The sequence below is a fragment of the Peromyscus californicus genome, unplaced genomic scaffold (assembly GCF_007827085.1).
Source record: "Peromyscus californicus insignis strain IS unplaced genomic scaffold, ASM782708v3 Scaffold_3__1_contigs__length_106647218, whole genome shotgun sequence".
Lineage (NCBI taxonomy): Eukaryota > Metazoa > Chordata > Mammalia > Rodentia > Cricetidae > Peromyscus > Peromyscus californicus.
Genome location: NW_026294551.1, coordinates 40708702 through 40720672, shown reverse-complemented (window position 1 = coordinate 40720672; position 11971 = coordinate 40708702). Strand labels below are relative to the sequence as shown.

Genomic DNA, 11971 nt, shown 5'->3' with positions numbered 1-11971 from the left:
CATTTTCTACTGCTGAGCTGAAACCTGCCCCACCCCACGACTTGGACACAGTAGACACAATGTGGAGCTGAGAAAATCAAAACCAGAAGCCCCGCTTCCAGGGATCTTTCCCTGCTCTTCTCTGCACTCCTCAGAAGAACTCTGAAGAATCTAAGATTGTGTTTTCCTACTGGGGGACCTAGAGCCTGTCCTTCTCTGACCAAACCCCTCCTCCATCAGTTCACCAGACACAGACTCACATCACAGGTGAGTGGGGTGTCCTTTCCTAGTGACTGCTGGAAAGGCCAGGGGAGCCCCACTTCTTACCCCATTCATTTGCCAGAAACAGCCAGGCAGCTGGACGGAACAGCTTCGATGTCTCAATATTTATATTTACTTACTCCCATTGAGGTTTCTGGATTGCTATCAAAATCTGGAGCTTGGTGAGAAAAGTAGAAAAAAATAAGTCACTCTATACTCCCAAACGAGCTATCAAATTATTCCTGCTAAGTGTGTTTAATCATATAATGACATCATCCAGGCACCTCTGAGGTCAGGAATGTTCAAAATATCTCACACTGACTCAGTTTCTGGAATGTCAGACCTCCCCCATGAGGAACACAGGAATTTCTACAACCATCTCTAGGGGATGCTGTCTTCCTTGGAAACAGTGGGAAATCTGAGAGGCAAGCGGAGGATGTTGTCTATCTAGACAGTCTCTTTCTAGCACTCCTTGGCCCACAAAATCCACTTTCTAATGATAAATCCCTAACAGCCAGGTGCTGAGAACCTGCTGAAAGATGCTCATTCTTTCAAGTACTTTCTATATTAATGAGTTTAATCATCATAGGAACCCTTTGAGGTAGGCTTGACTATCCTTCCCGTCTCAGCCTAGTAGAGGGAGAGTAGATAAGCCATCCATAACATGAACCTTATCAGTAACAGAGTCATAGTATTTCAGGCATCCTGGGTCCACTGTTCCCACTATGCTAGGTCACCTGGAGCTGAGCAGCAAGAAACAGGAAAGGCCGGGGCGGTGGTGGCACATGCCTTTAATCCCAGCACTCGGGAGGCAGATCCAGATGTGAGTTTGAGGCCAGCTTGGTCTACAGATCGAGATCCAGGACAGGCACCAAAACTACACAGAGAAACTCTGTCTCGAAAAAAAAAAAAAAAGAAGAAGAAAAAAAAGAAAACAGGAAAGATCAAGTGTGTTGGCTTCCATTTGGCCCCCTTTTAAGTAATTGCTAATTGCAGATGATTCTTATAGGTCAGAAGTCACCAGAGTACTGCCTTTTTCTAACCCAAGTCTTTCTTAACACATCTTCCCATGTAACCTTTACAGATCAGGCAATATGATCTGGGGCTGCCCCAGAAAAGCCAGGAGCCAATCACGTGGCACCCCTATGCTAGCTGTCAATCCAGTAATTTACTGCAGCTGCCGTATTTAAAGCATTACCTCTCCTCACCGCTGCTCCTACATGGGAGCCTAGGGTTTTGCATAGATTAATGCAAGTGGTTCGTGTGTTCCTTGTCTGTGATGTGTTGAAGCCATTAAACACCTTGTCTGCCGTGTGTTCAGGGGATGAGGATAAACTAGAAGGCTTTCTATGTGTCCCTTGATTCCTTATGGTGTGAAGACACCAGTCACCTGTTTTGTTACACACAGACCCACTCCAGGACAATATATTTGATATATAGGAGTTTATTTTGCTTTGATTTGAAAAGGGCTTCAGCAGCTAAGCAAAGAGTTTTAAAATGCTGAAAAAAAAAAAAAACCCAAGATCGAGGGTGGAAGTAGGGAGTGGGTATAATCAAAACCCATTGTATGCATGTATAAAATTCTCAAAGGAGAAAGAAAAATGCTTCATTATAAAATGATCTTTCTTTTGATTTGGTCACTGTGGTGGTTTGAATAAGAATGGCCCCCTAGACTCTTATATATGAATGCATAGTCGTCAGGGAGTGTCACTACTTGAGAAGGATTAGGAGGTGTGGCCTGGTTGGGGTAGATGTGAAGGAGGTGTGCTGCTGGGGGTACTTTGGAGTTTCAAAAGCTCAAACCAGGTTCGGTGTCTCGCTCTTCCTGATGCCTGCAGAATGCTTGCAGATCCAGATGTAGGACTCTCAGCTGCCTCCCAGCACCATGTCTGTCTGCATTCCACTATGCTTCCCAACATGCCAGTAATGGTCTAAACCTCTGAAACTGTAAGCCAGCCCCAATTAAATGCTTTCTTTTATAAGAGATGCCATGGTGATAATGTCTCTTCATACCAGTAGAACACTGACTAATATAGTAACCAAAATTAGCATTTTTCATAAGAAGAAAATATCACTAGATTAAAAATTTATACTGATCTAGAAATGTGTTTGGTTTTTTTTTTTCCTGCAAGCATTTTCTGTAGTAATTCTGTCAATTTTCTCACTTATGAATGATACATGGTTCTTGAGAGTCATAAAAACTTGTTAATCTTTATTTTCAATGTTTTTCTGTGACTTCCAAATGAGTGCCTAACTCTTGTTTCTTATCGTCAATTATGCTAGTTTAACTGTTTGAGTCACCTGTCAACTTTTTAATTGCTAACAGTGAACCCTCAATGAGAAATGGAATGCATGTCCAGACGTTCTTTGCAGCTAATAATATTTTTTTTTTATATTTTCAGAGGCCCTTGGACAGCAATCAAAGACTTACTCTTTAATTTATCAGAATGATTATAACCAATTGATGTTCTTTTTGGTGATTTCACCAGAAGTGACAAATTGAGCAAGTGACGGTCATTGCCCATGTTGACTCTGTATAAAGTTTTCTGAAATGGTATTTTTGTGTGAGGTGCCTAGAGGTGTCTTTCTGTCTTTGTTTTCCTGATGTTTCTACTTACCTGAGTATTGGAGGCGCTTTGCCTGAGGATACCAGGCAATCACAGCAGATGGTTATCATTTGGTATTTTGGTTTTTGATATTTAAGATATTTACTCAGCCCTGTCTTTTCCCTGTGTTTTAATCTACCATCTTCTAGAGCAGTAATTTTCAATTAGGTATGAATATCAAATTCACTTAAGGTGTTTTTATTGAAATAAAAATTTTAAGTGTCCTGCTTTTGTGTGTGTATGTCGGGGGGAGTCAAGGTCAGTAGACGTTAGCTTATTATTTTGCTGAAAGTTCTTTGTCATTGGTGGCCAATGTCTGGATCAGGAGTTTTAGGGTTCTCGCAGTACTGCACTCGGGGTGAGGAAGAGCAGCAAGAGGTTTTGTACAAAAGCACAAAATAGACAAGGCCAGGGCAGCTAGAGCACAGAAGCACTACAAGTCAGCCCTGGGCTCTCAGCAAGACTGCTCCAGAGTCTCAAGTTATCATTCCCCCTGGGTTTCCTTCTCAGGGTCCAGCAGGTGGAGTTGGCTGACAGGGCAGGGGCATTGGGTACTTTCTGTTTTGATTGGCAGGCTTAGGTTATGTAAGCCTTTGCTTGCTGTCCATAGTCCTTCCCCACGATGTATCTAGTTTTCATCATATGCACACCGAATCATGCATCGGATGGTAGAGAGTTTTCCCTAAATGTTCATTCTGGGAACATAGCTTGCCCATCCAAGCCAGATGCACCCCTGCTCCTGGTTGCCAGATGCACCCCTGTTCCTGGTTCCAGGATGCATACTAGAATGTATTCGAATGGTTGCTAACCAGGAAAAGGGGAATGCTAAGGAATTGGCAGGGATTATCAGGGCAGAGGAACTAGTTGCTTTCTTTGGAGAAGGATGTGTACATAGCTTGGTACAGGTGGTGGTCCTGAGTTGCTAACCATTTAATTGGTGTGTCTGTCTGTCTGTCTGTCTGTCTCTGTATCTGTGTGCATGTCTGTGTGTTGTATGTCTGTGTGTGTGTGTGTGTGTGTGTGTGTGTGTGTGTGTGTGTGTGTGTGTGTGTGTAGCTCAAGCCAAGTGTGATCCTAGCTGTCCCTACACCTGCTGCCTTCCATCATGAGAAGTTTCTGGGCACTAAGATCGTCTGGCCACTGGATTATATAACAAGAGCAAGCAAGACTATCATGTCCTGTTTTCTGAGTCACAGACATGCAGCAATGTTCAGAGCTGTGACACTAAACTCTTTCTGCATCTGAGAGGGCACATTGTGGGGACATTCTGGGCCTCCAAATTCCTTCAGGCCACCAGGTAAACACAGAGACCACGGAGGACACTTAAAACCCACTGGTTTCCCCCTGTCATTGCCTGGCTTCTTTGTCATGCTGCATAATGGTAAATTACATTTCATAATCACATAATCTTCCTTTTCACTCCCATCCCCAGGCAGATGCCAAGTCCCACCCAAGGATTTGTTTCTGCTATCTTGCTGTCTTTCCAGGAGCTGGCCTGTGCTCCACTGCTCAAGACCCCTCCTTCATGACCTTTTGTAGGCGAAGTCTTCTCTGGAAGCTTCCACCCACTCTGCTCCTTATAAAGGTAGACAGAATAGCCAGCAGAACAGAGAGGCTGAGATCAACGCAGCAACTTCCAACCGTCTCCCTCCACCATGCAGGTCTCCACAGGGCTTCTGTGCCTGCTGCTTGTGGCCACCGGCTTCACTTCCCAGGTGCTGGCTCACCCAGGTAAGTCCCTTCCTTTCTTTGAGGGAAACCAGACATTTCTTAATCCAGATGACAGGACTCTTCAGAGATTTACTGCTAACTCTGCAACTCAAAGATGGGACAAGGAACCCCAATCAGTCAAACAGCCTGAACTGACATGGTCCACATTCCTTTCTCTCTCTCTCTCTCTCTCTCTCTCTCTCTCTCTCTCTCTCTCTCTCTCTCTCTCTCTGTCTCTCTCTCTCTCTCTCTCTCTCTCTCTCTCTCTCTCTCTCTCTCTCTCTGTCTCTCTGACATGATCTTTGCAGCAGTTGCCAAGTATATCCACAGTCAGCTCCCTTCACTGTGTCTGGGTATGGCACACTGAGCATTTGGATAGTGGTGACGATGTGGAAGGACCTATTTTGGGGGAAGAGTTTTGCAGGATTTTAAGATAGCAACAGTGGGAAAACGGGGAGGGGTTCCTGAGACACCTGCTCGAAAGGGTTCATCTTGACTGTTTAGGACCCTGCTGTAGGTGTTTGTGTCTTACCCCTTTTTCCTATCTTTGGATGACTTCACTGTGAATTAATGCATGCTGCAATAACAGCTAGTCTAAATCAAATCAAGGATCCATAGCAAATTATCACAATGCATGTGCTCGGCTTCTGTACTATATACTCAGGTTTGCAGACTGGTTATGGGAGCAGAGGAAGAGTGCTCATGGGCTCCATGGGCAACACTTGCACGCTCAGAAGTATCACATGCCAGTTCATCTTCTCCTTTACTGACCACACTGATTAATGCCTCCAGGCAACAGAAGTGGCCGTGAGTGAAAGCCCGCATGTGCCCAGAGAACAGACACTGGAGAGCATGTGATGACTGGTTCTGAGACTATCACAGCACTGTGCACTTCTCCTAAGTATCAGAGGGAAGGGCCTTTTCTGTGGCCCTGTGTTCCGGCCAGGAGAGAATGATCTTTGATGGCCATGTTTGGGGTTTTAAATGAGTGAGTTTATTAAGTACATATCAAGGCAAAGTAAAAGAACAGATGGAGGGAGAGAGAGAGAGAGAGAGAGAGAGAGAGAGAGAGAGAGAGAGAGAGAGAGGAAAGAGAGAGAGAGAGTGAGAGAGAGAGCAAAATGTCAACTCTAGTATTCAAAACCTTCAGCAGAAATTGACTAGGGAAGCCCCTTTAATACACTCATTTGGGGTTCCCAACAGATAGGGTCCCTCAGGTGAGGCTTCCAAACCAAAGAGCAAGTAATAACAGCAAGTACACTGCTAAGTTGGAGGCTTATAACGTCCATCTGAAACTGACTGGGAGGTCGGAACAGAGAGCTCCCCTTTTTCTTCATGGATGAGCTTCCTGTGGCTGAACATCTGGCTTCTCTTTCCCGTGACAAGTACTTTTGTATCAGAGGAGAAACGATAATATCCTCTGTTGGCAACAATTCATCTTTTAACTGTTCTTAACTCTTGGGTCTGACCGTTCCGCCTCTCCTGCCGCAGAGTTTGGGAGCAGGGCGGCTAGTCCATCCCCAAGCAAGAAGATCTTTAAAATCTCTGTGAGATCGACAGCTTCTAGTGAGCTCAAACAACACATAACAATTGAGCAATACAATGTACAGTGTGTTCAGCCCTTAAATTTCTTGCATGCTTTTATATGGCACTGCTATCTCTGTAATTTGGGGACAAATAAGGTGGATTGATTTAATACACTGTGGAATGAATGTATGGCACTCTTCTGGGTGACCCAGCAGCCCTCAGTAGAAGGAGGCGAGCATGGTGGTCAGGAGTTAGCAGCTTTTGTCTATATTATTTGAAATTTTAGGGCTTAGAATCTGGATGACATCAATCATAAATAAAGGACCAAAGAAACTAAGTAGAATTAAAATAGTGAAGGGTCTGATGTCTTCTGAATGATTTATGGAAGAAACACACCCGTTTAGCCATTTAAGGAGGCAGGGAGTGTTTAAGAATGGCTTTGCAGACAAATAAATACATACCTGGTATGCATAGATGTTTATCTGGAGTCAGGGGTGTTTTTTAAAGAGAAAGTGTAAGTCCTCAGCTGCCTTGCTGTTTTGTAGTGGGCCGTTCTTCTTTTGTAGTCTTGGCTATCTTATGGAACACAGGGCTTAACAGTGGACAGGCGAAACCAGTTAGTAACTTTCCTGAATTTGATAGATTGCCCCTTTTAGACTGGCCCAAGCTGGTCTCTGGATGGCTGTCTCCATTGTGGTTATACTACCATTTATGATGGCTGTATAAGACCACGTGGTTAACCCCAAAAAAACTTCTTTTTTAAGTCACAGGATCCTCCTTCGGCCATTACTCTTGGGTGCTGGGAGAAGCCCCTTGGCTCCACGACTTTGTTTCTAGTTACTGTGCTTTCTGTAGCCAGGGGTCAGAGCCTGCTGCCCATATGGCTTCCTTCAGAAGCATAGGAAACATGTGGGGTTCTGGCGACTCTCCTTCCTGCAGGGTGCACGCTGCTTACCTCCAGTCTCTGGAGATTCCGTGGCCTCTCCAATTAAGAAGACTGGTGGCTTAAAGGGATCCCAATATCCAGGTTCTGGTGACCTTGGAGGCCACAGGCAAATCTTGCTTCTAGCTTCTGGCCCTCTTCTCCAGGATGATGTAGGTCTCCAAGCTATGGTTGCCAGACACCCAGGAGGGCACCTTACCATATCTATATTGTTAACTTTTGTGTAACACTTAAATAAAGCTTAGACAAAGAGAATTTTAAGGAAATCCTGATTTTGCTTAAAGATAGTTTTCCCAAGTATGAACCAGACTAACAAAGTTAGCAAAGGTACAAATTACCTTGATTAAACATGCATTTTTGGTTTTTGAATGAGTTTTTGTAAATGTTGCTATGAGCAGATCAATACTTGTAGGAATTTTAATTACTTTCAGTCATCAAACCTACAGGATCTTTAAATCCCATTCTCTATGCACCTTGTACAATTTACTCATACCTCCTGTGACTTGAATATTAGCTTTTTCATTTTGTCTTAGCACCCAAAATCCATCTTTATTTTTTTAATTTACCTATTTAATAAAAGACAAAATATCATATTTACATTCTTTAAAACCCTCTCTTTCATCTAGTTACTTTAAAAATTAGTTTTTGTAAAAAATAATAGTTGAATGCAAATTATATACATGTTACTGTGTAGCAAATTAACATTGCTTGACCATACATATTACTAAGCTACCAAGTTTTTTTGGTTTGGGACGTTGTTTGTCTGTTTCTGCTGTTTGCAGACAAACTGTCTTACCACTTGATTTTTTTTTTTTAATTTTTCTTCCTTTTGGTCTTACCATCTTGAGAAAGTTCTAGCACTGTGGCCAGGGCCTGCAGGGAAATCAATGACCTTGATCAGCGAACACTCTGTAAACAAGAGAAGGCCAAAGGAAATGTTCACAGAGAAACCAAAATTTTTACATGTTAACCCTGAAATTCCAGTTCTAGGTACAGAAAATGGTCGTTCCCTTGTTTCAGTGGTGGACAGAGGGAAGCCAGGTGTCTATGGACACATCATTACTCTCACTGTCACTGGTTCTCATTGTCCATGCCTCCTTTAAAACGAATGAGAATCACTCCTTTAAAATGGAAATGGGCCGGGCGGTGGTGGCGCACGCCTTTAATCCCAGCACTCGGGAGGCAGAGCCAGGTGGATCTCTGTGAGTTCGAGGCCAGCCTGGGCTACCAAGTGACTTCCAGGAAAGGCGCAAAGCTACACAGAGAAACCCTGTCTCGAAAAACCAAAAAAAAAAAAAAAAAAAAAAAAAAAGGAAATGGACGCTAGATAGATCCTGCTGACAATGCCAATTATATTCTGTATCACCTAGGGAGTGGTCTGTGTAGCAATACTTGAAGTTTTGAATGGGTGAGTGTATTTCTTAAATACATACCAGGTCAAAGTAATAGTAAAAATAAAAGTCTCTCTCTCTCTGTCTCTCTTACACACACACACACACACACACACACACGAGAGAGAGAGAGAGAGAGAGAGAGAGAGAGAGAGAGAGAGAGAGAGAGAAGGAGAGGGAGAGAGGGAGAGAGAGAGAGAGAACCACTAGATCCAGTGCTCAAAACACCCAGTAGAAATGCCCCTCCCTAGACAGAAAATTATAAGATAAAGGTAACATTATCAAATTGGGGACTGAAAACCAGCAGAAACTGGCTGAGAAAGCCCCTGAGGCAGTCATCTAGAGTCCCCCACCAAGTACTTCTCCAAGTCCTGTTAGTGAGTTTCCCTTCTAGTTGTTCTCTGGGGCACACTACTGTTCATCGTGGTCTATTCTGATGCTCTCTCCTCTCTGTCACAGAGTTAGACACTCATCCCCTCACCAGACAAGTCTTGGGGAAAACTTGACATAAACATGCTTAGGTCTGAAATGCGGGGAGGGGGGTAAACCTGCTTCCGGAGCCAGTTTCTCAGAGAGCTCAGCAATTTATCACAGTTTATCAATATAATGTCCATTACACCTTGTCAGAGATGGCAGGTCCCCACTTTGGAGAGGACCAGGGGAGAGGAGTGTACCATGTCAAAGGTACAGGGCTTCATGATTTTACCTCCCCCACTCCATGATGCATTTTTATCTCCTCCTAACTTTCTTCCTACCAAGTCCTGTCTGAAAATACCCATGGATCACAGATGGCTCATTCTTCCTGTCCATTCTCTTCTCCCCAAACTTAGGCTCTATCCCATCTACCTGCTGCTTTGTTATGACCAGTAAGAAGATCCCCAAATCACTACTGAAGAGCTACAAAAGAATCTCCAACAGCAGATGCACCCTGAAAGCCATACTGTGAGTAGACAACCCCCACCCCCACCATGACACACACAAACCTCTGGCCCCAAACTCATTTCCAAGGCACACAGTCAAGAGCTGTCTTGATTAAAGAATCAGACAGTTTGACATCTGTAACCTAATCCATGAGCTTTCACAGCGCAAAAGGCGTTTATTCCCAGCTCTCTGCATGGGAGCTGGCTCCTGGCCATATTAGTTCTTTCAGATGAAGGGAAGCCAAGCCTGGAATCCCATCCTTCCTCTGACCATTGTTTTGTACCACAGTGACCTCTGCACCCCATAGCAAATGATCTGGGAGGGTTTGAGGAGAAAAGGGGAGAATTTTCATTGTTTCCCATTCTCTGTTTGCTCTCTTCTACAGCTTCAAGACCAAGTCGGGCAAAGAGATCTGTGCTGACCCCAAGAAGAAGTGGGTCCAGGATGCCACAAAGCACCTGGACCAAATCCTTCAGACTCCAAAACCATAAACAATCCCCTCTTTTGAGACTAACCCAGAGACAAAGAAGTGCTTGATTCATTCTCCATTCCTAAGATGTGCTCCGAGGTCATCTCAGCACCATTCCCCAAGGACTTGGCTTCATTTAGTTATGGATGGAACTGGAAGTCATTATGTTCAGTGAAATAAGCCAGACTTGAAGAAGTTGTGTAATTTCTTGGATATGCAAAATCTTAAAACCGGGTGGGGGCATGCAAGTAGATGTCAGATTATTGAGGAATGGGATGGAACAGGATTGGGATAACTGAGGATAATAGATGGGTAAATATGATCAAAGCACCTTATAGACATGTGGGGAAATGTCATGATACAATACACTGTTTTGCACAATTAATATAGACTAATTAAAATATTGACATTTTAAAACATGTTACATTTAAATAATTGGAGTTTGAAAGCGTATTTTTTCATGGATATCAGTTCTTTTTTGCTTGTTTGTTTGAGACAGTGTCTCACTGTATCACTCTGACTGACATAGAACTCAATATGCAGGCCAGGCTGACCTCAAACTCACAGAGATCTACCTGCCTCTGCCTTCCAAGTGCTGGGATTAAAGTCATATGCCACCATGCTAAGCCAAAATGTCATTTATTAGTATATACTCATTATATGCAATCAAATATTTTACTACAACTTTCCTTACATATCATTTTTAAGATATAAAGCTTTGAGGAGATTCCTGTCTCTCTGTGAGTCCTGATTAAGTCTTCTTGTGGTCTTCTCCCCACTTACCTGGTAAAGATCACCATTGTGGAAGTGTTTTTGTATTTCCAGGAGGATATTGTTATTGGGGATGTATGGTGTGTGGTATTAAATGGAAGTGAATTGGTTTGGACATTCATAAAATCCATGCATATCTTATTACTACTCAGTTGTGGTTTTTGTGGGAAATCCCATTCAGCTGGGGTGGGGTAAAGATGGCAGTTGTGGGAGAACTGTTTGTGAGGTGGGGCGTTCTTCCTTAAAAAGGGACTCTTGGGCATGCCTGGTGTTTATTGAAATCCAGATGTTCCATTCTGGCCTTAGGATTCTTGCTCCTATCAGCAAGGTCCCAACTACACACACGCACACGCACACGCACACGCACACCACGCACACGCACAGGCACACGCACGCACGCACGCACGCACTGAGCCAATCACCCTGCCGGAGTCCCCCACTGTACCTGTGCTCAGCCTGGGAATCCTGCTCCTATCAACAAGGTCAGAACTCCATGGTCCTCCGTCTCTCACTCTTCTGGAGCCCTCCACCATGATGGAACACACACTTATTCCAAGTTTCCCCTGTGACCCATCGCAACCGCCTGTGGTAGGCTCCACCCCGACCTTACTTCTCTGTCCTGCAACCCAGATCACACAGACACTGCAGACACGGGAAAGCACGGGGAGCCAGGCGACCTGGACAACTGGCTTGGGTGAAGGCTTCAATGATATACTACCCGACAAAAGCCATCTTAAGGAGGGAAGGGTCTATTGCAGCTCAGAGTTTGAAGGTCCAATCCGCTGTGGTGGGCACTGTGGCAAGAGCACAATTATCTGCAGCAACAAGAGCATGAGGCAGCTGATCTCATTGGCTCTGTAGTCAGGATGCAAGACTGATGCAAACTGGCATTCCGCTTACTTTCTCCTGTTTGTGCACCCTGGCTCAGGGACAGTGTTGCCCCTCCCCCAGGGTCAATCTTCCTTCTTCATTTTAACCTTTCTGGAAATTCCTTCTCAGACAAGACCAGAGTATCTCTCCTGTGTGATTCTAGATTTTGTCTATATTAAAGGATGAGTTATCACAAGATTAAGCTATATGTAGATGGGTAGGCAGCTTGGGGAGCTCCCAGAGGTATCTCAGTCCAGACAGAGAAGAGTCATTGCTTCAGCCAACGCCTAAGAGTGAGGGTGAGTAATGTCTGTCAAATTCACTGGGTACCTCTCCTGGGTACAGATGTCTGAGATGATGGGAAAATACGGAAAGAGCATGAAGGCCAGGCTGTCAGGGTTGGGAGTTCAGATAGTGGTAAGTAGGGTGAACATAATGTTTTATCATCCAAATTAGGGTACTTTTCAGAGAGAATGGGAGCTGTGAATAATTCCTCTTAGAAAACAGATATAACCCAGTCAGT

At 44.1% G+C, this 11971-nt stretch overlaps 1 protein-coding gene across 1 annotated transcript; it reads left to right on the top strand.

The window, feature by feature from the left end:
* Window positions 1-4328: 4328 nt before the first annotated feature.
* LOC128121939 (eotaxin) lies at window positions 4329-10886 on the top strand. Its single transcript, XM_052757036.1, has 3 exons — window positions 4329-4577; window positions 9248-9359; window positions 9724-10886. The coding sequence occupies exons 1-3, from the start codon at window positions 4502-4504 to the stop codon at window positions 9827-9829; spliced, it is 294 nt and encodes a 97-aa protein (XP_052612996.1). The 5' UTR covers window positions 4329-4501; the 3' UTR covers window positions 9830-10886.
* Window positions 10887-11971: the final 1085 nt, after the last annotated feature.

Bases quoted from the DNA above. Each gene is read 5' to 3' on its own strand.
- LOC128121939 (XM_052757036.1), top strand. From the start codon at position 4,502: ATGCAGGTCTCCACAGGGCTTCTGTGCCTGCTGCTTGTGGCCACCGGC. The intron at 4,578-9,247 runs GTAAGTCCCTTC...CCCCAAACTTAG, and splicing joins CCAGGTGCTGGCTCACCCAG to GCTCTATCCCATCTACCTGC. The intron at 9,360-9,723 runs GTGAGTAGACAA...TCTCTTCTACAG, and splicing joins TGCACCCTGAAAGCCATACT to CTTCAAGACCAAGTCGGGCA.